General features: G+C 50.7%; 2 protein-coding genes across 5 annotated transcripts; both read left to right on the plus strand.

Annotated features, from left to right (window-relative positions):
* The first annotated feature begins 1907 nt into the window (after positions 1-1907).
* On the plus strand, positions 1908-5454 carry ATP6V1G1 (ATPase H+ transporting V1 subunit G1). Its single transcript, XM_041406760.1, has 3 exons — positions 1908-2068; positions 3747-3847; positions 4715-5454. The coding sequence occupies exons 1-3, from the start codon at positions 1987-1989 to the stop codon at positions 4886-4888; spliced, it is 357 nt and encodes a 118-aa protein (XP_041262694.1). The 5' UTR covers positions 1908-1986; the 3' UTR covers positions 4889-5454.
* Positions 5455-5502: 48 nt separating this feature from the next.
* Positions 5503-24947, plus strand: TMEM268 (transmembrane protein 268). Of its 4 annotated transcripts, none has more exons than XM_041406756.1 (10): positions 5539-5603; positions 11229-11394; positions 13703-14011; positions 15987-16096; positions 18196-18303; positions 19490-19639; positions 20609-20719; positions 22176-22253; positions 23130-23315; positions 24564-24947. In XM_041406756.1, the coding sequence occupies exons 3-10, from the start codon at positions 13912-13914 to the stop codon at positions 24720-24722; spliced, it is 1002 nt and encodes a 333-aa protein (XP_041262690.1). In that variant the 5' UTR covers positions 5539-5603; positions 11229-11394; positions 13703-13911; the 3' UTR covers positions 24723-24947. The 4 variants fall into 4 exon arrangements, with proteins under 4 accessions (XP_041262692.1, XP_041262690.1, XP_041262689.1 ...); XM_041406755.1 differs by having other exon boundaries at positions 5583-5603; positions 10420-11394; XM_041406758.1 differs by lacking the exon at positions 11229-11394 and having other exon boundaries at positions 5503-5603.
* Positions 24948-25097: the final 150 nt, after the last annotated feature.

The raw sequence follows: 25097 nt of genomic DNA on the forward strand, positions 1-25097 counted from the left end.
AACATAACCAAGCAAAAGATTGTTTTAAATATGAACTGTTATTTTCTCATTTGTTAACTGTCAAAATGAAATAGCTAAAAACTCATCATGTTTTTTTTTTTAAGCAACCTAGAGCTGAAATTTGGATGGATTTTTGTCTGAAAATTTAGTGTGATCATCACCAAAGTATTTCAGGGGGAAGAAAAGGGCAGTGTTCTCATTATCACCTTACAGACAGGAGCTGTGAGCGTGAAAATCACCATCACCCAAGAGAAAAACAACACCCCAGCGCTGCCTGTGACTTCAGGGCAGAGCCAGACCCCTTTAGACCCCTTTGCTCCAAACCCTCTTTGATCCCTGGCATCCCCTTCAGAGCATCCTGCTCTGGGGTCACCTCTGGGTTCAGCTCAAGTGATTTAATTAGCAGAGAACATTTCTGAAAACACGGGAGCAGCTAATGAGCATGGTGGGTTGTAGATGGGACTGGGGCTCAGGGGCATTGTCTGAGGGCCGTGGGGGTCAGAGGGAGAGTTTAATGCTTTTGTGGCCTTGGTGTGAGGTGGGAGGAGGGCAGGGGCTCCTGGGGCTTGGGGTCAGATGAGAAGAATCTCATTTCTGGGTTGCTGCTGCTGTAAAGGATCCTGGATCTGCCTCAGATGACCCCAGCAGGTTTTTTTTGGCTGTGACATATTTTGGAGTAGAGACAGCATGTCAGGGTGGGTTGGAAGTAAATGAGGCCCCTTCCAACCCAAACCATTCTATGATTTCCCGTGACAACCAGCACAGCACCTGAGCCTGTTCCCTTGCTGGAGCTGCCCCATCTGTGACAGATGATGGAGGAGCAGATTTCCTGGGTTTTCCTTCTGCCAGCACGGCCTGGCTGTGATGCCACAGCTCCCAGTGGCTCCCAGTGCCCCATCCCAGCACCCGAGCCTTCCTCCCAACCCAGGAACTATGGCCTGAACTCTTCTCCCCACCTTTCCTTTCATCTTTCACTGAAGCAAATATCCCCCTGAAGGGATGGGCACGCTAAGCCCGTTCACTTAACTGCTGAAAGGGCCCAGCTGAAGGTCACCCTGAAAACACTCATAATTCCCATTCAGCACTATAAATATGCATTTGATTCATTGTCTCCTGTCCCTTCCATCACGGGGGATGGAAGAGGCAGACGGCAGCCTCCCAGCAGCGATGAGTCACTGTCCTGGCTCTGAGGCTTCATCAGAGCGATATTATTTGACAATAATTGTAATATATGCTCCGAAAGTGCCGGGGGAGCTGCGTCCAGGGCTTTCAATGGCCCCGGGGATGCGATGGGCGAGGGTTGGGTGGGATGGGGGCGTTCGGGGGACACTTTGCTCTCTGGGAGGCCCTGGCCAAGGCTGTCCAGGATGGGTGCAAAGCCCTCCGAGCACCAGTGGCTCTGTGCTGGGGGTGACACCGTGATGGAGGTGTTTGGGGGACACTTTGCTCTCTGGGAGGCCCTGGCCAAGGCTGTCCAGGATGGGTGCAAAGCCCTCCGAGCACCAGTGGCTCTGGTGTCACACAGGTGGGTGAAACCAGCAGTGGGGAGGAGATGCCACAGCCCAGGTCACTGCTCACCCGGGGACTGTCGCAGTTCCAGCGATTAGAAAGCACGAAAGAAACAAAGCCAAACCCCACCAGCACCTTCCTGCAGGGGTTTAAGCGGATTTTGGGCACCGAAAGGGCTCAGGAGCGGGGGGGCGGGGAAGCCCGAACCGGCCTTGACCGGGGGCTCCCCTCACAAACCATGGGGCGGGGCCTGGCGCGATGGGGGCGTGGCCACGCATACAGGGGCGGAGCTACTGTGATTGGGCGTGTCAATGGGCGTGGCCAAAGAGCGGTGTGGGACATATGGGCGGGGCTTACACCGCGCGCTATGGACTATCACTATGAGGAGGCGTGGCCGAGGGCGTGGCCGGCGCGGTGTGGGCGTGCCCCGCGTGACGCAGTGACGCTGCGGCGGCCCGGCCGGACGGAGGGGCTGCCATGGCGAGCCAGTCGCAGGGTATCCAGCAGCTGCTGCAGGCCGAGAAACGCGCCGCGGAGAAGGTGGCCGAGGCCCGCAAGAGTGAGTACGGCACGGCCCGGCTCCGCCAGGCCCCGCCGCGGGGGTGTGGTGGCGGGAGAGCCCGGCCCGGTCTGGCCTGGCCTGGCCCCGCGCGGCCGCCTCAGGCCTTGCGGCCCGGCGCTGAGGGCGGGGGCAGCGGGGATCCCCCAGCCCTGCCCCGGGGATCCCCCAAGTCCTCCCCCGGGGATGCTCGGGGCTCGGTGAGGCCCCCAGGGGAGCAGCGCTGCAGGCTCCCCACGGAGGCTCAGTGCGGTGTGAGGGGTCGGAGCGGCACCGGCACCCTCCTGGCAGAGCCCAGCTCCTGGCTCTCTGCAGGACACGGCCACCATAACCCGGCCTGGGGCATGGATGTGCCTTTCTCTGTCCTTACTTCAGCTGGTGAAAACAGTGTGTTTCCATATCGGCAATTACGGAGCTATTCCTAATGGATCCAAGTTAGCTTCTCCTGTTGTGCAAGAGAAGTTCTGGTTGTAAAGACCCCCGAGTTTGCAAGTCTTTTCTGCTTCAAACAAATGCATATGTATGTCTCTATTTATATACCTGCTTTGGTTTGCAGTTCAACCCCCTGATGATGTTGCAGGAGGCAGATTTTTGTAGTTCTCTCCACTGGTGATTATCTTGGAGGGGAGAATGTGGTGGAAAGTTCAGGAGGGGAAATTGAGGCAGTGGCCAGACTCCTCTTGGTTTCACAGCTGGTCTGGTAAAATTTAAGATTTAATGCTCTTTCTATTGGGCTTTTTTTGGGATCTCACAGAAGCTGCACACTCACGTGGGTTGGGGCAATCCTAAACATGGGTACACACTTGGAACTTACCGGGGAAGCCCTGCAGAGAGGAACTTGGAGGTTCTGGTGGATGAGGGGCTGGAGATGAGCCTGCAGTGCATTCACAGCCTTTAGGGCCAAACACATCCTGGGCTGAACCGCAGGGGGATTGTGCCCCTGTGCTCAGGTGAGACCCCACCTGCAGAGCTGCCCCAGCCCTGGCCCAGCACAGGGAGGAGCTGGAGCAGCTGGAGAGATCCAGAGGAGGCCATGGAGCTGCTCCCATGGCTGGAGCCAGGCTGGGAGAGCTGGGGGTGTTCACACGGAGAGGAGAAGGCTCCAGGGAGAGCTCAGAGCCCCTTCCAGGGCTTTGAAAAGGCTTTTGAAAAGGAGAGAGAGGGACTTTTTAAATGGAAAGTGCCAGAGGGCAGAGTTAGGTGGGCTATTGGGAAGGAATTCTCCCCCGTGAGGGTGGGCAGGCCCTGGCACAGGGTGCCCAGAGCAGCTGTGGCTGCCCCTGGATCCCTGGCAGTGCCCAAGGCCAGGCTGGATGGGGCTTGGAGCAGCCTGGGACAGTGGGAGGTGTCCCTGCCATGGCAGGGGTGGGATGGGATGAACTTTAAGGTTCCTTCAGCCCAAACCAGTCTGGGACTCATCCTGTGAATAAGCCAGACCTGGATGTTGCCTGATGTGTCCACACACTCCGAGGTGCTCTCCACTGCTCCGTGCTGGAAGCTCATGGCTCGGTGACCTTGGCCATGCTCTGCTGGGCTCCTCCTGAGATCAGCACGCTCGGGGAGGGGGCTTGGCTGGTGCCTCCTGCAGAGGGAGCGACACTGTGGTGATGGCTGTGCATGAGGAAAACACTCACTGCTTTCTCCTCTTTCTTTGCCTTGCTTTGCGCTGTGGGAGCAGGGAAGAACCGGAGGCTGAAGCAGGCCAAGGAGGAGGCCCAGGCAGAGATCGAGCAGTACCGCCTGCAGCGGGAGAAGGAGTTCAAGGCCAAGGAGGCAGCGGTTGGTGTTCTCCATCACTCACTTATTTCCAGCCCCTTTGCCTTGTCCTGGGGCTGCCTTGCCCTGGCAGCACCCTCAGGGTGGAGTGGGTTGCAGCAGGAGCACTTCCCCAAGTGCCTTCCTGTGAGGCACAGCCACGTGTCCCAGAAAAACCCGTGGAAGTGGCTCAGGACATGGTGTGTTGCATCTCAGCTGACAGGAAAAGAGCTTAATGAGGGCTCCTGGGTGCCCTGAGGGGTGACAGCCTCCCAAAAGCTGCTGTGTGCAGCAATATCCGAAAGAGACTGAGCTCGTTGCTCCTGTCACAGGCTTGTTCCCTATAGTGCTGACATGGCAGAGTGTCCCTGGTCACCAGGAGGGAAGGCTGAGATTTTTATAATGGTTCTCCAAGCGTAGGAGGAATGGGATGATGGGAATTGTGCTTAAAGTGACTCCTGGGTGTTACTTTTCTTGCACTCTCTAGTGCAGTTGTGCCCAGGGCTTCCAGCTGTCTGTACAGCAGGACCTTTATTTTGGGCACTCCTTTGAAATTCATGCTCTGAACTGGTGGATAATGCATAAATTGCAGCAAGTTGGAGCAAGATGATCTTTAAGGTCCCTTCCAACCCAAAGGTTGGATCTTTAAGGGATCTTTAAGGTCCCTTCCAAACCATTTGATGATTCTGTAAAAGAGGCTAAAAGGCAGAGGGTAAGGATGATATGTGGACAAGTTTAAGGTGAAATCTGAGCAAAAAATGCAGCAGTACTTTTTTTTAATATGAATATTAACATTAATCTTCCCTCAACAAAGATTAATGTGTGAGATGGTCCAGAATAACAAAATACAGAGCTTGGCATGGTGATTCTTCTTTCCTTTGCTGTTTGTAGGCCCTTGGCTCCCATGGCAGCTGCACCACTGAAGTGGAGAAGGAGACTCAGGAAAAGATGAGTGTAATCCAGCAGAACTTCCAGAAGAACCGGGAGGTGGTGATGTCACAGCTGCTGTCCCTGGTGTGTGACATCAAACCCGAGATCCACGTGAATTACCGCATCAATGGCTAGTGCTGGGAGCAGGGAGCAGTGTCCTGGCAGTGCTGGGAGAAAAGTCTGAGCTTCAGGTGGAATGTACAGCCCTTAGCCATACCTTACCTGTCCTCCTTGTCCCTGTGTTAAATTATTTCAGTGAGCTCTTGGAGTTCTCTTAGTTTCTCGTCTGACACGGATTCAGAGCTTATTCAAACATGAAGTGGCCATGTCTCAGATCTGTGCTAAGTTATTAAATAGATATTCCAGCTGGCACAGGAATGCTCCCTTTCCATGGTGATAGTATGCAGTGAGAGGCTTCCCTCTGTGAAACAGAAAAGGGAGAGAGCTGCTGGCCTGTGTCAGTAATTGTTAAATCTGTGTACCTGTATTCCTGTTGACCAAACTGCATTTCTCAGTGTGTTGTTAAACCTCTGCACAGGGTTCAAACCCTGTGAGAAGAATTCTCTGGCTGTGCAAGTCCTGGCTGATCATTTTCAGGTGCTTGAGTTTCTCTGTATTGAATCCTCTGTATATTCTGCTGTTAGCTTGAGGTACAAGTCTGGCACTATGACACCTGAAAGTAAAAACACTTCACTCCAAAACCTCTGCTCAGTCTGGTTCTTCCTGCTGACTTGTTCTGGGAATGCTGGCAGGTCTCACTGGGCACCTTGGAAGTCTGGACTCTGCAGAGTGACCATCAAGTATTGATAAAGTTTTAAGAGAGACAGCCAATATCTGAAGGTCACAGCAGGTAAGTTAAAACCCATTACAGAGCTCCTCCTCTTGGCTCCAGTCTGATGCTTTACCTGCCAGATCATTCTGAAAACCTTCAGGAACAAATGTTCTTGTGACCATTAGGGGAAATAAAATGGTGCCAGTTCATTGGAATAGTTTGATAGCCAGGTGCTGCACAGTAATTACCCTTCCTTGGGTCCAGTGCTGGTCACTGCGTGTTTATACCAAGGTCATCCTGAATCCTGCAGCATCCTGTGCCTGGGAACAGCGGGAAAGAAAAGTTCTGGGGCTGTCTGCATCACTTCCCAGCTCTTTAATCAAAGATACACACAAATAATCAAGATGTTTCATGTTTCAGTGGTTTCTTTCTCTTACCAGCAGAATATTAAATGCAGCTTTGCTTTGTTGTTGAGTTCAAATTCTGGGCTTTTTGTGGAAAAGGGACCTCCTGTCCCTGATCTGGCCCAGGAGTTGTGCAGTTTGGGATCTTTGCAAGGAACCTCGTGGATGCTGTTCTGTTCCTCAGACAGAACATCTTGATTTCCACAGCAAGGGTGCAAAGCCTCTTGGACCTCTGGAATTGTGATAGAGGGAAAAAAGCAGGATGGATGTGGATGTGAGTCCTGCAGGCAGGAGCAGACAGCTCTGGGGTCTCCTCTTGTCATATTTTGTGGTAGTGCACTGTACTCCTGGAAAGATCTCTTCAGGAATTGCAGCTATTAAACGGGCTGTAAAATTGAAACAAAAGCTTCTTGCAAAGTCAAATGTGCTAGGCTGGGGGAGAAGCCAGGTGGGAACAAGCAGAACAGGATCAGAGCAGTTTTAATCCATGTGCTATAATGTGGAGAGGTGTTATGGCCTCGTAAAAGGTTGCAGCCATGGTAATTTCACTCTGTCCTTTGGAGATGAGACATTTCTCCCTGTTGAGGGCAGGTGCTCAGGCTCCAGCAGGACACTCCTCAAAGCCCTCCTTGCTCCAGGCTGTAATTAGCAATTTCATTCCCTCTCTTATCAGTGACAGACTGAGACTCTGTCCAGAAAAATTGAAGTGTGTGCTCCACTTTCTCCTATTGGTTTGTAAGTTTCCCTTGGTTAATGAGGACTTTTATCCTTCTTTAGAACAGAAGCAGGAGAAAAAGTGGAAAAAATCATCCATGGTTATTTCTCCTTGGCAAATGTGCTGTGAAGAAGCTCCCTTTAGAACATGCAGAAGTGTTAATATCTTGCAAGAATAATAATGTTCTGTAATACTTCCCTGAAACTTAACTGTTGAGAATGACTCCAGCTTTGCACCGAAGGAAGCATTTCCAATTGCTGCTCTCCAGGAAGGTTGGCTTGGTTTGTGCAGAGCAGAGATTTTATTTCCAGTTGAGATTCTTTCATCTTGCCCTGTGATACTCTGGGAAAGGCAGTCCTGTGCCTAAGCCAGGCTGTGCCAGGGAAATGCTCTGCAGGGAACAGTCCTGACACAGGTATGGAGTGGGACACGCTGCTTCTTGTCCCTGAAATTTGATTTTTGGGGCATTTTGCAGGAAGTTTGAGGAGTAGGAGTGAAGCCCACAGCAGCTGTTAGAAGAAATCCGTATCTGAATTCTTCCTGCTGCTCCTCTACCCAGAGAAGCCGTGGCTGCTCCATCCCTGGAAGTGTCCAAGGCTGGGTTGGATGGGGCTTGGAGCAGCCTGGGGTAGTGGGAGGAGTCCCTGCAGGCAGAGAGAAGAGAGGGTGATCTTTGGAGGTTCCTTCCAACCCAAACCACTCTGGGGGGTCTCTGACAATCTCTCAGGAATGAGCCACAGCCTGCTCATGTACCACAGAAAGAGCAGAAGCTGCTTTGGGCCCACACACCATTGTGAGATGCCCTTGATATGGACTCCCATCCTTGGAAATACCACCTGGCTCCTGCTCCTGGGGGCACTTTGGGCACTACAGAGTGGGAGAGTGTCCAAAGGAGGGACACAGGGATGGGGAAGGGTCTGGAGGGGCCCGTGAGGAGCAGCTGAGGGCTCTGGGATTGTTCAGCTGGAGCAGAGTGAGGGCAGAGCTCCCCGGGGCTGCAGCTCCTCCCGAGGGGCAGCTCCCATCTCTGCTCGGGGACAGGGACAGGAGCCAGGGCACGGCTGGGGCTGGGCCAGGGCAGCTCAGGCTGGAGATCAGGGCAAGGTTCTTCCCCCAGAGGGTGCTGGCACTGCCCAGGCTCCCCAGGGAATGGGCACGGCCCCGAGGCTGCCAGAGCTCCAGGAGCCTTTGGACAGCGCTGCCAGGGATGCCCAGGGTGGGCTTGGTGGGGGGTCTGGGCAGGGACAGGGGCTGGGCTGGGTGATCCTGGTGGGTCCCTTCCAGCTCAGGATATTCTGTGATCTTGTGATCCTGTGAAATAAAGGAAGGAAATCACCTCTCACCCCAGATCTGGAGTCCAGAGAGTCTCCTTAGGGGGACAGCAATTCTGGCTGGCAGTGCTTTAGCAGGGCTCTCCTGGCAGCTGGATTTGGGCACTTTCAGAAGCAGGGGAGGACATTTTCCTGCTGTTGGAGGTCCAGGAGCCCTTCCCCTCTCTGCCTGGAGCTGCCAGGCTGGCTGTGCTGGATGGTAACACCAGGGAATTCGGGGTATTCCAGGGGCAAATCCACATTTGGCAACATTAAATTCCTCATTTTTCTGTTTTTGTGAGGTCAGTGCACAGGTCCTGATGATCTTTATTAAATGTGGAGCATTTAATAATGTTTTAATGGCAGATCCAGCCCAGTGAGCTACTGGCAGTCCCTCTGTCCCTTTCATGCCATCCCCAGCTTCGGGCTCCTGCTGTTTTCTCCCACCCTGGAGCCCAGCTGATCCCGGAGCAGGCAGAATTTGGTAATCCTACAGAAAATGCAACAGTTCCTGGCCCCTGGGGCAGCTCGTGGGAGGTGTGAGCAGCAGGATGGGGTATCCCAGGTGCTGTTCTGCTGTTGTGGGGCAGAACCACCCTGCAGTGTCCCCTGGAGGTGACAGATGACTGTGTAAACATAATGCAGCTCCTCTCCCTTCTCTCTGCCTGCATTAAACCTGCTCTGATTTCCTTCTTTGCCTCTGTTTTCCTCACCTGGAATCTCTTTCCCCTTTGTCTCTCTTCACTAGTTCTTGCATTAATGCATAGTGGAAGAGACAAGGCAAGAACCTGCTGATCCCAGCTGAGGTCTTGGCTTTAAAGTCTTAAAGAAAATACTATTGAGAACCCTCTAGATCAATGTTCTGCTAAAAAAGTTTTCCTAAACTAATCCAAGGAAAGAGCACAGTGTAATGTTTCTTTGAGGTTGAAAGGAGAAAGTGCTAATTTCATGCAGAAAAGATTGTATCTTGGACTAGCATAGGAATAGAAAATAAATTGGTATTAAATTACTTTCATCTGCCTCAAAATAATCTAATAAAGCATCTTCTGGATCAATAGCTGAATCATTATCCCAGGCACATAGCGAGCTTTGCCTCTTTTAATTTGAGATTCAAGAAAAGAGGTTTTTACATTACCATAGTAAAAAGAATAATACTTTAAGTCTTCATAAGAAAAAGGCAGAAGTAGGAAAAAAAAAGATAAGAACCACACTCAGTGCCTTAAGCAAGTGTCATTCTTCATTTGAAACTTGTAATTTATGGGTAGTGTGAAATAAATTTTTATATTTAATGACTGTCAATCTGTCAGCTTTGCTGACAAAAAAATCCAGCAACGCAAAGTGAAAGGACTTTGTGTGCAGGAACGGAGGAGAAGGGCAAGACAAGGCTTTCAACAACTTTGTTCTCCTAATTAAGGCTCACTAGGGAAAAAAAAGGAAAGAGATGGCACAGCTCTCCCCTGAAAATGCAGTTTCATCAAAAGAAAATGAGATGTGCCAGGGTTGGCTGCAGTGTGCACAGTCCAAACAAGGCTGACGTGGGGAGAAACTGCAACCACATGCAGATTGTGGTCAAAAAAGCTGGAATCACAGGGGTGTGGATTCCAAATACTGCAGAGGAGCTCAGTTTATCAAAGCATGGAGTAAATACAGAGAGAACATGGTCAGAATAGGCAAAAGCAGACTAAATGTGTGTGTCTGGTTATTTAAAGCAGTGAGACTTCAAATAGGTGCTGAAGAGTGACCTCAGAAATGACATTAAGGACGTGATGAAGGGCGAGGTTATTTCTGGGGCTGGGAGGGGTGGGTGGGCACTGTCAGCCTGGGACAATCCTCAAATTTCTATCTTGAAAAAGCAGATTTTTTCATTTCCCTGCAATCAGTTTCCCTGTAATATATTCATTAATGCAGCAGGTGGAACAGGGAGTACAATGTAAGTCCAGGGCACCAAGCTGGGAAGAGATACAAACAGTACAGAGCACTGAATCACAATTCCAAATGATCTTGATAAGTGGGAGAAATGATCTGAAACCAATAGCCTGAGCCTCCCTGCAGGGAGGAGTAACTGAGAAAGGTGAAATCAAATACATCAGCTCGGAGCAATCCATGAGCAGCTGCACAGCACTGCAGGAATTTGGGAAAATGGGGTGGGGGGACTCCCCCAGAGGCAGCAGATGTTGTGGTAGGGGTAGGGTGAGGCCAGGCTGGACAGGGCTCAGAGCAGCCTGGACTGCTGGAAGAATGGACTCAGGTGGGATTTAAGGTCCTTCCAACCCAAACCATCCTGGCAGTCCAGCCTCTGGTGATCCCAACACTCCTCTCAAATGAGCAGGAGTTTGCTGCTGGAGGTGCTGATGCCAAGACCTTTTGTGTCTTGCCGAGCAAGAGGGGCACAGGGGCTGTGCTGCAGCTCATTATCTACGCTGCTTTCAAGTGTTATTGTTAACTTTCAAGTTATTGTCCCACAGGGATTTGCCGGGAGCGTTTTCCTGTGGAGAGCTGGCAGTGCTCTTGGCTTCTCGTGTTCCCTGTCAGCATCTCTGTGTGGGTGAGGAGCAAACCAAGCCAAAACTTTTGATGAGCGTTTGCAAAAGAGCTCAAAGCTTCCCATGGCCCTGTCTTGGGTGGGGAGTGGAGCTGGGCCTTGAGCTGGTGACAGATTTATGGGATTTTTCCCAGTGCCTGGATGGTGTTGCTAGTTTCCAGTGTAACAGGATCCCATGAGGGTGAGTGGCTTTGGAGTTGCTCCTGTTGCCTGTGGAGCCACGTGATGGGATGAACTCACAGCTCTGGAGAGGCAGGGCTGCAGAACCCACCCCTCCAGAAGAGCAGCCTTTGCTCCAGGAAGTGCACACAGACACTGCAAGAGCTGATTTTTCCTTTTCTTTCAACTATCCACTCCTGGATTTGCTTTGTTCCAACCCTCCATGGATCCTGCAGATTTTGGGCAGCTCTGACACCACAATTCCCAGGCTAAGAAATTTGGTTTTCATGGTGTCTCAGCATTGTCAGGCAAACAACTCCAACATGTGCAGCACTCTGGAGGATCCGTCTGACTGTGCCTGAGCCTCCTGCTTTTCTTCTGGAGCTGCTGGAGTGGAAACTTGCTCCACATCAGCACAGCGTGGTTTGGGGAGGGCTACAACTCCTGCCCTGCCTGTCATCCCTGTTCCTGAGTGCTTTCCATGACCCTTTGATGAACAGTGACCTCTTGTCAGCCTTGAGATCTTCATTTGCCTCTTCTGATGTCTCCAACCCTGTCTTGAAACACTGACAGGAACTGATGTGGTGCAACCGTGGGATTTGTAGTTCCTGAATCCTGCCTGGCTGATCCTGGAGGAGGAGGAGGAAGAGGAAGGGGAGAGCCTCCTCTCTGTGCCACTCTTCAGCTCTTCACACTCCTCAGGCTCCAGCTCCAGCTCTGGACCCCCACCCTGCTGCAGGTGAGGAGGAGAATCTCCCCCTGTGGCTGTGCCTTGGGCGTGGGAACACTTCTGAGGAACTACAGAGGGTTAAACCCTCATTTCTGAACAGCCCAGGGAAGAGTCACATGCACCAGGGAGATTTTGCAAGTCCCTGCGTGCAGCTCAGGGTGAGGAGGGGGAGGCAGGGGCACAGGCTTGGGTAATCCCTGCTCCCAGGAGGCACAGGCTGGCACCTTCCTCCTCGGAGGTGGCACAGTGTGGCACCTGTGCAGTGCAGAGTGGGACAGTGGCACATAAAGGGCAGGCAGGAGGAGGAGGAGGCTGAGCTGCATTCCCAGCACCAGGAGTGAGCTGGAGCAGGTAAGGCTCTGCTGGCTGCTCTGGGAATGAGGCAGAAGGACCTGCTGGGTGTTTGTCTGCTGTTTAGTGAGGGCTTGGAGGTGTCCAAAAGAGAAGGAAGTGAATTGACCAGAGGGATGTTGGCATTGCATAAAGAAAAAGAAGAAATTTAGAAAATGCAGAGCCTGGGAGTGCAGGAGAGGAGAGGCTGCTCCTCGAGGTGCCTCAGGAGGGATCAGAGGGAGGTTTGGGGGGACCCAAATCCCCACGTGGGCAGTTCTGCAGGGAAAGGCAACAGAGCCAAACTGTGCTGCACTAAGAGGCAAAGCTGCTTTGGCTGAGGAGCTCCCAGCGTTTGGGGAAGGCTGTTTCCCTCCTGGGGATGGCTGGGCTGCTGCACCTGCACTTGTCGCCTCCTGGGGACTGTCCTCCAGAGGCCCCAAATTCTCATCATCTGAGCCAGAGAGCCTTGATTCATCTCCAAATGGATGGGCCAGCAACAGCAACAGGGTGGTTGGTTTTAATCAGGTTTTTCTTCAGTTTTTAATTAGTTTTCTTTAGTTTTAATACATTTTTCTTTAGTTTCATCTGGTTTTTTTCACTCTTTGCTTCTGTCTTCTGTGGGCTTTTCTGTCTTGATTTTACATTCGCTTCTGTTGGATGGCAAAAGAAGGAAGAGTGAGAAAACCCAGTCTGAATGCACCTTTTGGTGCTGGGATGTGCCCTGTGACACGTGGTGCCCATGATCCTCATGGCAGAGCTGTGCCCAGGGGAACCTCTCCTCACCTGTGCAGGGAAGAGCAGGTGCTGTGCCCATCCTGTGTGCACACACTTTCTGCTTTGATCCTTTAAGTTTTCAGGAATCCTTTAAGTTCAGATCCTTTAGGATCCTTTAAGTTTCAGCTTTTTAAGGGAATTTTCAGCCCTTTTGGGTTTTTTCCCCCTGTGATCAGGGGAAAATTTTTCATGCTGTTTCTCTTGCCTCCATTTCCTTCAACCAGGGACTGTCCTGGCTTTGTGCAAGGGGGTAAATACAGCCACAACCATCAGAAAAAAAAACCCAGAAAAAAAGTCAGAAACAAAACAATCCCCTTTGGAAGGAGGGTGGGTGAGATCTGTGAGGGATCCTCCCACCAGGAGACAGCAACAGGCTCCTGATCTGAGCAGAAGTTAAAAAGTAAGCGGTGGTTTTGGAGAGCTGGAGTGGAAAGCAATTGAAAAGTAAACTCTAGAGTTTTCCAAGTGTTTAACAGCCACCCACAGGTGCTGGCAGGAGGTTAGAGAGCTGTGTCAGCAGGAAAAAACACCTGGAAAACCTTGGGCACTGTGCCTGCTGGGAGAACTTCCCTGATGAGAGGGGAGGGGAAAGGAAAGTAGAGGAGAGGAAGAAGGAAGAGAGGAGAAGAGAAAGGAAAAGAAATGAGAGGGGAAGGGAAAGCAGAGTGAGGGACAAAAAAAAAGAGAGGAGAGGGGAAAAAGAAAAGAGAGGAGATGGGAGAGGAGAGCAGAGGAGAGGGGAAGGGAAAGCAGAAGAGAAAGGAAGGGAAAGCAGAACCTCAAAGGCTTCCCTGCTGCTGGGTGGGAGTTCCTGCTTGACTCTGCCTTCAGCAGATGTATTTTTCTGCCTCATCTGCACTTCTCCCATCCTGGTGAGGATCTGTCCCCGTGTCACTGAGCAGGAGTGTCACTTCCAGGGAGGGGCATTTCCACCAGCTCCAGGTTCTCCTGAAGTTGATGGCAAAGAGGCTTGGCAAGGAGAAACCCTGACTGTTCTTTGCTAATTGCTTGCAAAATGTGAATGCTGATGGATGTCAGGATAATTTAAGGAATATTTAAGGACAACTTTTCCACCTCTCAACAAGAACCACACATAAAAAGTGAGTCTGTGTGGACTGAGCTCACACTGGCCAACACCAGGTGCAGTCACTGCTGTTATCCTTTATTTGCTGTCTCTGCAAGATTTGGGATTTTCTACTTCTCTTTTCAGGGCTAGAAAATACCTCGTGGCTCATAGGAAGCAGGATGCCCAGGAAGGCAGCAGTGGGAGTGAGGGTTTCACAATCTGCTCCCCACTCAGCTGCTGTGGGGCTGGTTGGTGCTTCCCAGCAGAGAGAGAGGAAAATGCTGAGTTAGAGAGAGAAATGCTGAATTTCTGACAAGAAAACACAGAATCTTTCAAGGAGACACACCTTCAGCATGGCCCAGAAAAGCCAGACTGGTGGAACTGAGAAAAACGGGTCCTCCCTCCTGTACAGCAAGAGTGATTTCAAGGAAGGAGCCCTGCGGTGGGTGAAAGGTAAGGGAGCAGCTCATTGCTAACGGGAGAGGCAGATCTGAGCTCAGTGTCCTTAAAATAACCACTGACAGATTTTACCAAAGATGCTCTTTAACATCATCTCACTTGTGAAAGTACCAAAACACTGTGGATGTTTCAGCATTTTGGGAAGGGGACGGAGATACTTTGTGGTTTTTATTAAATGCCTGATATGCAGGAATGAACGAAGCAGCCCCCTGCAAGGCCTCTCCTCTTGGCCTTTGATGCTGAGAAGTCTTTGGGAAATTTGACCTGTGCTGGGGCAGCAGGGCAGGGGGATTGTGCCCCTGTGCCCTGGGCTCAGGTGAGACCCCACCTGCAGAGCTGCCCCAGCCCTGGCCCAGCACAGGGAGGAGCTGGAGCTGCTGGAGAGATCCAGAGGAGGCCCCAGGGGATCAGAGGATGGAGCAGCTCTGCTGGGAGGGAAGGCTGGCACAGCTGGGATTGTTCACCTGGAGAGGAGAAGCTTTGGGGTGAGCTCAGTGTGGCCTTGCAGGGCCTGAAGGGGCCAACAGGAAAGATGGAGAGAGACTGTCGAAGGGCATGGAGTGCCAGGACAAGGGGGAATGGCTTCAAACTGAAAGACAGTGGGTTTAGATTGGAGATTAGGAAGAAATTCTCCCCTGTGAGGTTCAGAGGCCCTGACTCAGGGTGCCCATAGAAGCTGTGGCTCCCCTGGATTCCTGGCAGTGCCCAAGACCAGGCTGGACAGGGCTTGGAGCCCTCTGGCAAGGCATGGATGGCTGGTCACTCATACCCCCTGCACCCTCCAGCAGGGCCTCATTTTTGCTCTAAATGTCCCCAGGAGCAGCCCAGGGACACCTGGCTGACCCTGTAGCTGCGAAGAGGAAGGAAATTTGGGTGAAACCTTTCAGTGAAGAAGGATCTCAGCTGAACCAGCCATTCCGTAGGCCCAAATCCTTCCTCTCTCTGTAGCACAGCTTGTGTAAGCTCTAGGTGGGTGCCAGATGGGCTGCCTGGAGATCACAGCTCTCCTGTGCTGCTCAAATCTAGGACAGGCTGTCCTCACACTCTTTAGGCTCCTGACTGGAGTCTCTAGGATGCATCTGTGATCCTGGCCCGAGCTGACACTGGAAGAGCCTTGAGCAGAGCTACGCTGCTGGAGGATCTGGGGTGCTCCAGGGCAGCCCTGCCACATTCCCAAGCCATGGGATTGCTGGAAAGCACTTGAATTCATCGCTCAAGTTGGTTTTTATGGTGGGTGGGCAGTGGGGAGGGGTATCCAAGGGAGAAGTGAGCCTCAGCACCACCGAGCAGCCTGAGCCTGTTTGTGGTGATGAAACAGCAGGCCAAAGGCCTGCAGACTAAATCCTGACTTGAGCCAAAATAAGCCATGAGAAAGCCAAAAGGGGTTTTTCTATAGCTCCAGGGGCTTCCAGATTGCCATGGCCACGGTGAGGGCACCACAGTCTGCCCAGCCTGGCACTGGGTTCTTGTGCCCAGGGAGGGAGCAGGGTTGGGCTTGGCACCAAATCCTGGTTCTAACACATTCCTGGTGGGTCCTCTTGGCAATTCCAGCTCACAAAATAACTTGTTTTCCCTGAGAAAGAGCTCTAAGACGGTAGAAAACAAGTTGTTTGAATCAGGATTTGGTTTGTAGGCCTTTGGCCTGCAGTTTCACCTCCACACTTCCAGTCAGGAGTTGCTGAAGCAGGACATGTTGTGCTGCACATCAGAGCATCCTGTTATCTCCTCTTATCTCTGGTTGCTCACTCCTGGGATGTTTTGGGGGTTTCCTCCCTTTCTTCAGTCTGTTTCCTTCAGGGGGTCTCAGGCTGCTTGCAGAGCTCCTTAGCAATGGCCAAGGAGGGGATTTTGGATCAGTTTAAATCACACCAGGGTGGTTTGTGTTCTCAGCCTCCCTTTTGCCAGGTGCTGCCTGGCTGTGGGATAAACCCCCCAGTGCTGTGCTCACAGCTCTTCTGGGCTCTTGCAGAACCTCCCCAAGGCCGGGTGCTGCTGGTGCTCAGCATGGACAACACCTGCCCCGGCTCCTCCTTCGATATGGACCTTTGTGCTGACAAGCTGCAGTCCCTCGGCATCCAGGTGAGCTCCTCTGGGAGTTAATTCCAGCTGGATTTGCATAATTTGCATTTACACCCACGGCCCAGATGGCTTTGGGTTTTTTGGTTTGAGAGTTGCTTGTTTCAGTCCAACTTCAGTCTATTCCCCGTGGGCTGGCAGTCAACTGGGATGAACTTGTCTTAAACCTCCATGAAGAAACTCTTTGAAGATAGCTGGGAGTGAATTTGCTTAAAATTCACTCTGAGAGGGAAGGGCATCCCTGGAATATCTGCTTTGTCTTGTCCTTCATCACAAAAAGGGGTTTTCTTCCCTTGTGACTGTCCCTGCGCTTCCCAGGAAGGTTTTACTCACTGCAGCTGAGGCAGGAACACAAGTTTTGGGTCTCTGGCAGCTCTGTGGGTGGGATTGGAGGTGCTCCCTGTGGGAGGCAGCTCTGGGACACACATTTCGGTTGCAGTGCCCCACGAGGAGTGGTAGTGAAATGAGAGAAATTTATTTGTAGAAAATTTACACACAAAATTTATACACTTTAAAAATTGTCTGCAAATTCATTTCTCACAGTGAAACAGCAGGCCAAAGGCCTACAAACCAAATCCTGATTCAAGACGACAAACCATGAGAAAACTGACAGCTCTTTGTGAGAACAGAGTCCTGCAGCAGTGGAAAATAACTTGTTTTTCCTGAGAAAGAGCTCTAGGGCTGTGGAAAACAACCTGCTTTACCTGAGAAAGAGCTCTAGGGCTGTGATAAACATTAGCCACCTGTATAAACTGTTTTTACACTGTGAGATAGAAAAATGAAAACTGTCTCACAAAGGACTTTTTCTGCATGTACACACTGGGCTTTGAGTGACCAATCAATACAGAATAACAAGTTGTTACTGACCAATTGGGGATAGATGGGATGTTCTTAAAAACCCTATAAAAGCGGATGCACAAAATAAACCAGGATGGATCCTTTCTTTTTGCACCATAAAACGTGTCCTACATTGTTGGGAAAGATGAAAGTTTGACAAGAAAGTCTCACAGCTATGTGTGCTTGGCAGAAAGATCTCTGAATGTAGAACCTGAGAGCAGAATAGAGATGGGAGCAAGTTTTGATATAGAAGAATAAGAGATGTCTAAATTAAGAATTGCTGAGCCAATCTTAGTCAACAACTGAAAAAGCAAAGGTTAAGTCAAGCTGGAAGGAGGTTTTATGACTTAGAGCAAAGGATATGTTGACCACAAACAAAAAAGATGTTTTCACCAAGTAGAATTAGGTCTTGGGAAAAGCAGAAGATACCACAGGCAAACAGACATGCTGATGTGACAAGTAGAAAAATGTTGTTACAGTGGCCCCCAGCCGGGTAATAATTAGCATTGACTCCATGATTCACAGAAGGCTGATCAATCCCTTTATTATATATATCATTATTAAGAAACCCATTGCTTTTATAGACAGTTACGATACACCTGGACCTAATTGGTCCTCCAGTCCAAACACCAGCACCATTGGCCAGTTAAGAAACCACCCTTTGGTAAACAAATCTCCATAACACATTCCACATGTGCACAACAACAGTTGCAGCAGGTTAAGATAAGAATTGTTTCTCATTCTTTTCTCTGATCTACTCACAGACTTTCCCAGAAAGGCTGGGACACTTGTGTTTCTCTCTGTGGCCAGAGACCTGCTGCCACAGAAAAAAGGTCTAAGAATTTTCCACTGCAAGAAAACTGAAAAACAACTTTAAGCTTAAACTGTACCATACTAACTCATGTGGTTGGACAGTATTGACCATAATTTGGTAATGATAGTTATGATAGGCTATAGACAATAGTAAAGATGTTGTGTATGGTGCTGATTGGTTGTTTTGTATAAAGATGCTCAGCAAAGAAAAATATATAATGCATTGTAACCAGAACTAAAGGGGCTTCAGGCTTGCCTCTAGCTGTAGCTGGCAGCTTTAGGTGTGGCTCTGTCACCCACGACCCATGGCTGCTGTAACATCTTCTATACAATAGACAGCATTTTGAAGAGCTGTAAGAGCCACAGCGCCAACGAGGTTTGCCCAGCGGGTTCTGCTGGGAGCTGGAGCCCAAACTGAGGGTGGCTGTGGTTTTGTGTTTGTTCCCGGGCAGGTGCCGATGGATCCGTGGAGAAGGCTGATCCAGGAGGGTGTCCTGAGGCCCGAAGTGAGGCGGTACCTGTTCTACAGCTCCAGGGGCTTCCAGATTGCCATGGCTGTGGTGAGGGCTGCCCAGCCTGGCACCGGGTTCTTGTGCCCAGGGAGGGAGTGAGGATGGGCTGGGCAGCAAATCCTGGTTCTAACACATTCCTGGTGGGTTCTCTTGGCAATTCCAGCTCACAGAACTCCTGCAGATGGAGGGCAAGGCCCTCTCTCATCCCGTTGCTGGCAGTCCCACTAAAGCAGACTGTCCATGGGTGACCAGCAGATGCTGAGGTGACAGCACCTACAACAGGCTTGGTTTAGAACTTGATTTTAAAGATCTGAGGGCATTCTGGTGCTGATACTAATTTAGACAAAAAAAAATCTGTCAGCTTATGGTCATGTTTGTCTTCTTCTGGTGAAAGAAAGTTCTCCAGAGACCCAACCATGAGCATCTGCTGTGAGGCTGGTGCTTTGCAGTGTGCTGAGGGTGTGATCAGACCCAAATCTTTATTTTAATTTTTTTTTTTTTTGGTTTGGATAGCCATTATACAAATCTTCTCCTGTAGGAATTGGTGCTCAGTGTTTTGAGGGGTTTGGTGCCTGTTTAGTACACCTGAGTTTTGCCATTAGACAAATCTTCACTTTTCACTGATACTGTAGGAAGTGGTGCTCAGTGTTTTGAGGGGTTTGGTGCCTGTTTAGTACACCTGAGTTTTGTCATGATGAGATGATGCTGTGCCCTACATGTCACACCTGCTCCTAGGCAATCTCCTGCCCAAATCCATGCTCTGTGAGGTGAAGGAATCCAGTTTTCCCTGACTTTAACACAGCCTTTTAAACCTGTATCAGTGCTCACTGGTTGAGCATTACTGTAATGGAGTGGTCTCTGCACCACCTTGAAATAGGAACTTTCTAAATCCAGGGACTCTGAGAATTATTATCAATATGCCTCAGTGAGTGCATTCCTCATCTAAATGGAAGAACTCTGTTGAAATCCTTCCTAGGGATGAATCATCATTAATAATTCACTCTTTGTCTTTGGTGAGTGGTGATTTTTTAAAATAAACTAGGGCTCACTCAGTCCTTCCAGTCCTTTCTTTCCTCTATTTATTATTGGAAAGAAGTTTTGTCCTTTCTCACCCTGTGAAAAATCTTGTGGGATCTAATTTATAAGGGAGAAAGGACTGTTATTTCCTTCTTCCTGTGACTTTTCTCACTTTCATGGGTTTGTGGCTCTCACCAGTGTCTCTATTTTCCCCCAGGTTTTCTACATCTCTCTCTGGACAAACCTTTACTCCACCCTCCAGCTGTGTTCTCTGGGCCACTCCTGGGGGGCTGGTGTGCTGGTGACACTGGTGGCCCTGGCTCTCACTGTCCTGGTGATCCTGGTCATTGATGGGCACCAGAGGAAGGTGAGAGGAGGCTCTTGGTGTGGGAATGTGGAGAAAGGGGAGCAGGATTCCTCCTGCTGGGGCATTCCCTAGCTGCAGGCAAAGAATACAATGATCCAGGAAGGAGGGAATAATTTTACAGTACGCAGGGAAGGCAAGGGATGTTCTGCAGCCAAGGGAGGGGATGGAATGCTTGAAAGCGAAGTGTTGGAGCTGCTCAGGCTGGCTCAGACCTCCTGCTGCTGGAGATCAGAGGGTTAGGGAATCTCAAGCTGGTTTGGGTTAAAAGGAACCTTAAAGATCTTCCCATTCCACCCCTGGCATGGCAGGGACACCTCACACTGTCTCAGGCTGCTCCAAGCCCTGTCCAGCCTGGCCTTGGGCCCTGCCAGGGATCCAGGGGCAGCCACAGCTGCTCTGGGCACCCTGTGCCAGGGCCTGCCCACCCTCCCAGGGAACAATTCCTAATTCCCAATATCCCATCCACCCCTGCCCTCTGGCAGTGGGAGCCATTCCCTCTGTCCTGTCCCTCCATCCCTTCTCCCCAGTCCCTCTCCAGCTCTTCTGAAGCTTCTTTGAGCACTGAGAGACCACAACAGGGTCACCCTGCCGACCAACCTTGCAGAGTGTGGATTGTGCTCCCACAGCAGCTCTGGCTTCTGCCCTGCTCCTGATGATTCCTCCTTACAATCCCTGCTGTCTCTGGCATCACTAGCACCATTTCTTTGGCTGAAGAATAATATTGGAAAGTCTTGACTCAAAATCCAGAGGGGGATTTGGAGCAAATGATTCTTCCAAGAGGAAACCAGAAAAATGTGGAGGTTCACAGGGGTTCAGGAAAGGAGTTTGCTGGGGGGTGGAAGAGAGAACATGACACTGAAAATCAATCCCACTGTTTTCCTTTCAGAGCTGCAGTATTTGGGATTATCCAGCTGCAGTTTGTAGACTTTTGCTGTGGATTGTGTTATTTTTCCTTGCATTCTTTAACAGCTAAACGTGAACACGGATGTGAGGCTGGCAGCTGTCAATGAAATCTTTATCAAACACAGCATAATCCTGGGGATTACAGATGTCCTGGACGGGCCACACAACATCCTACAAGTATCCTTGGTGGCAATTGGTCAGAGCCCTCGGATAGATAAATGCCTCCTGTTGGAGGCATTTATCAATTACATCAATTACCTTTATCAGTTAATCACAGCATCAATTGCTATTGATGTTGTGATCCAGAGGGTGGCATTCCTGGGATCTGCTTTGTCTACTATGGGATGGTATGAGGAATTGGGACGTTTTTATTTCTCCTGTAAGTGGGGATTGAGATATGCCCAAAGGTGATTGGAAAAAATGAGTAAAGGATTGAAGTGGGATTCATTAGGGAGACAATTATTCCTAAAAATATGTTACAATTATGTGCCATTCATGATTCTGCCTATAGGCAGAGGGATAGCAAAGTTCCTATGGCAAAAAATAAAAACAAACCACCAAACAAAAACTGCTAAAAAAACAAGAGAGAGAAAACCAAAACAGTCCCCCAAAAACTCTAACATGCCAAAAACCAAAATCCCCATCCTTGGGTTCATTTGCTGCTTTTCAGAGATGATTTTTCTGCACTAGACAGGGATTTAAGGGAATGGAGAGAGCTTTAAGGCTCCATGAAGGTGTTAAAGGAAGGTGAGAGAGACACAGAGGGAGGCTTGAAATACAAATGGAGAGAGAAGCCAGGCTGAAGCAGGGAAGGGGACAGGGAACACTGCAGGGGGGCAAAGTCATTCAGGAGGAGGAGGAAACCCTGAAAAACCTGAACTCCACATGTGTAAACCTGAATTCCATTTTTCAGGCCAGCATAGTCCATTAAAGGACTAATCCAGGGAGCCTTCACCTTGACCTACCTGTCCCAAACTGCCTGAGAGCAGCAGATAACCCAGAGATTTACAATGGCTGTGCCTGCTCCAGTGTCAGATCCATTTTAACCCTCTGGGTTTTACATTTTTCCTGCATCCCCGTGCTGCTGGCAGGTGCAGCAGATGCACAAGGACAGAGCTCTGGCTGCCTCAGCTGGCAGGACTCACATCCCCAACACGCTGCTCTTGGAAAACTCTTCTCAACAGTGTCCTCAGAGCAGCACTGAGAATGGCCAATTTTGTAAAAAATAAATGGAGTCAATAACTAGAAACAAAGGTGAGACAGCAGGAAGGTGTTTAGGGCAGCTGAGTCACTGTGCCACAGTTTATTTGGTGTGGGGTCACTGAGATGAGCAATGAGCAATGACCCTGGCTCATGCCAGGCTGCAGGGACTGAGGGAGGAGGACTGGCTGCTCTCTGCTTCTCCCTTAGCTTGGGGTTTTGTCTTAGCCCAGACCCTCCTGGCTTCAAACCAGCCACTGGTTTTAAACCTGGTTTCAAACCCAACACCGGGCTGTGTTATTTGGTCCTGGCTGCCCTGAGCACCCTGAGGGCATCACCTGCCTCAGCTCTGCTCCCTGGGAGCCCATCCCAGCATCCCCACGGATGGGAGGGGAGGCATGGAGAGATTCCTTCCTTAACCAGATCCTTGCAGCTGTGGTTTGTGCACTTCAGCCCCGAGCACTGCCTCCAGGCCCTGGCAGCCCACATCACTCAGCTGCAGGGGACACAGGTAAGGGACACTGGGGACAGCCTGGGGACATGGGCAGGTCCTGCCCTAAACCCTGGATTTGCTGGGGTGGAGGTGGGCAAGGACAAATGAGTGTTTGAGTGCCCTGCTGTGCACTGGGCAGACTGGGAGGTGAATAAAGTACACCTGTCCCTGTCCGGTTCAGCAGGAATTTGTCCAGACCCCATGGAATGTGTGTGTCTGGATAATTAACTGTGCAGCTTTAATTACGGAAAGTCATCAGGAATGAAAGGCAAATTTTGGAAGCATGTGGCACACCTTGAAGCAGCTGCCACCTTGAGCTGTCCTCCTGGAAAAAGTGGGATAGCCTGGAGGAGCGGGAATTGCTGCATGGAGTTAATTATATAAAAATTTTGTCCTCTTGGCCTTCAGAAAATGTTTTGCTCTCTGTGGGTGTGTAAATATCCACTGAACTGCTTTTGTGTGATGAGAGGTGAGAGCCCTCTGAAATTTCCAGGCTGCTCATCTCCCTGAAAGCTGCAGCTCAGGGATGGACAGCAGCCCCTGGATTCACACAGGTGATGAGAGAACTCTGTTTTTAAAGACCGGATTCTCCATGCCAGGCTGTTCCCGTGGTGCTGGGAGCAGCCACTGGCAGCTGAGGGCAGCCAGGCCATGGCATGGACACCCAGCTCCAAGTGCTGGGTATGGCTCTTGGCATGGGAAATCCCAGGAGTGAAAAATGTGCAGGAGAAAATTGTACCTTTTAAACTCTGTCCTCAAGACACCACTGCTGCCTGGGGTGGGAAATCCCAGGAATAAAAACCATGAAGGTGTAAATAGTGCTCTGTAAAGGCTCTCCACAGGACACCACTGCTGCCTGCCTTTGGAGAGCCCCAAAATCTCCTTTTCTTCCAGGCAGGCTTGAGGCACAGGCTGAACAAGCTCTGGGTGGTCATGGATGTGGCAGCTCAGCCCGAGTTGCAGCTGGAGGAGGAGGCTCCATGTGAAGAATCCCCTCTTTTATCCAGAAGGGTGACCATGAATAAAGATCCTGTGACCTGCAGTGAGCTCCTGCCCCTCATCCCTGAGGGCCCACCCCAGGTGAGGAGAAACATCCCCCTGACAGTGGCACCAAATCACCCCCAAGGCATCTCAGCTCCAAAACTCATTTCAGCCGTGGGACACACCACCTTTTCCTCCAGCAGAAGCACCTGGAAGTCCACACACACCTTCTCCAGCCCTGGTGCTGCCAGGAGGAGGAGTAAACCCTTAAAAACCTGAATTCCACATTTGTAAACTGGAATTCAAAGCTGTCTGAGCAGCTGGGGATAATCCTTGAGGAATTCACAGATTGGGCTTTTTCTTGCTGGTCCCAAGGGTCCTGTTTGGAAGAAAACCTCTCCCCAGGGATCTGATGCCCCTGCCCAGGCTGAGCTGAGCCAGGGATGAGCCCAGACTTTGTCTCCTCCGTGGAAAATGCCTTCGAAGACTTGTGCCACACTGAGCAACAAATGTGCCCTGATTCCTGCTCAGCACGGAGCTACCAAAGGCATGATTTTGATTTATTTTGCAGTTTTCCTGTCACTGTCACTAAGTAAATTCAGTGCAGATGACATCCCTGCAGGTTGAGGCTCTCTGGCTGTCTACAGGCAAAAACAAGCCCGAGGAGGCAGGGACAGAGTGGGCAGGTCCCCAGGGCCACCTGCAAGCCAGCACTCACTTGGTGTCACCCCCTGTGGGGACAGTGTGCCAGCACTGCTGGCCACTAGGAGATCTGGGCCAGTTATCTGTCCTTGCCCACCTCCACCCCAGCAAATCCAGGGCTTAGGGCAGGACCTGCCCGTGTCCCCAGGCTGACCTCAGTGTCCCTTACCTGTGTCCCCTGCAGCTGAGTGATGTGGGCTGCCAGGGCCTGGAGGCAGTGCTCGGGGCTGAAGTGCACAAACCACAGCTGCAAGGATCTGGTTAAGGAAGGAATCTCTCCATGCCTCCCCTCCCATCCGTGGGGATGCTGGGATGGGCTCCCAGGGAGCAGAGCTGAGGCAGGTGATGCCCTCAGGGTGCTCAGGGCAGCCAGGACCAAATAACACAGCCCGGTGGTTGGGTTTGAAACCAGGTTTAAAACCAGTGGCTGGTTTGAAGCCAGGAGGGTCTGGGCTAAGACAAAACCCCAAGCTAAGGGAGAAGCAGAGAGCAGCCAGTCCTCCTCCCTCAGTCCCTGCAGCCTGGCATGAGCCAGGGTCATTGCTCATCACTCATCTCAGTGACCCCACACCAAATAAACTGTGGGGCACAGTGACTCACTGCTCTGAGCCTGCCCTGCTCTGACACCTCTCTTGCTCCCTGCAGGCCATGGCCCAGCAGCTCCTGGTGATCTTCAGTGCGTGCTACGTCCGGCTCCTGGTCACTGGCCGGCTCCCTCGGGCCAGCCCAGGGGGACACCTGGGCCACAGCAGCGTTCCCTGCCTCTGCCAGTTCATCCAGAGCACCGTGCTCTGCCGCTGCTGAGTCAGGAAAGACACATGTCACCATGTCCTTCTAAGTTCTTCTAAGCCTTCTGATGTTTACGTTTTTATAATGGAGTTTCTCACGCACTTTTATGTAAATAATGATTGGTTTTGCATTCTTCTCTAGAAAAGGAGAAATTTGATAGACTGTTAGCTTAACCAGTGTTGTTAGAGAAGTAACAATTTCATCCTCCAATCCAGGGTCGCTTTTGAAATTATATATATATTGAAGTCGAGAAATAAACTTTCTTCTTTTTACCTTAGAAGTTTCAGCATGCGTATCGTTCATTTCGTGTCCTATTACAACAGACACGGACTCCAGGGCAGAAGGGTGAGAAGCTAGCAGCCCTGAATTTCTTAGAACCCCTTCTTTCAT

Source organism: Onychostruthus taczanowskii, unplaced genomic scaffold (genome assembly GCF_017590055.1).
Source record: "Onychostruthus taczanowskii isolate IOZ18803 unplaced genomic scaffold, ASM1759005v1 scaffold25, whole genome shotgun sequence".
Classification (NCBI taxonomy): Eukaryota; Metazoa; Chordata; class Aves; order Passeriformes; family Passeridae; genus Onychostruthus; species Onychostruthus taczanowskii.

What these genes read in the sequence shown, in the direction of transcription:
- TMEM268 (XM_041406758.1), top strand. Translation starts at nt 13,912, where the DNA reads ATGGCCCAGAAAAGCCAGACTGGTGGAACTGAGAAAAACGGGTCCTCC. An exon ending in TCCAGATTGCCATGGCTGTG is followed by an intron (nt 18,304 to 19,489) that starts GTGAGGGCTGCC and finishes ATTTTCCCCCAG; the next exon opens with GTTTTCTACATCTCTCTCTG. An exon ending in GGCCACACAACATCCTACAA is followed by an intron (nt 20,720 to 22,175) that starts GTATCCTTGGTG and finishes AGATCCTTGCAG; the next exon opens with CTGTGGTTTGTGCACTTCAG.
- ATP6V1G1 (XM_041406760.1), top strand. Translation starts at nt 1,987, where the DNA reads ATGGCGAGCCAGTCGCAGGGTATCCAGCAGCTGCTGCAGGCCGAGAAA. An exon ending in GGTGGCCGAGGCCCGCAAGA is followed by an intron (nt 2,069 to 3,746) that starts GTGAGTACGGCA and finishes CTGTGGGAGCAG; the next exon opens with GGAAGAACCGGAGGCTGAAG. An exon ending in TCAAGGCCAAGGAGGCAGCG is followed by an intron (nt 3,848 to 4,714) that starts GTTGGTGTTCTC and finishes TGCTGTTTGTAG; the next exon opens with GCCCTTGGCTCCCATGGCAG.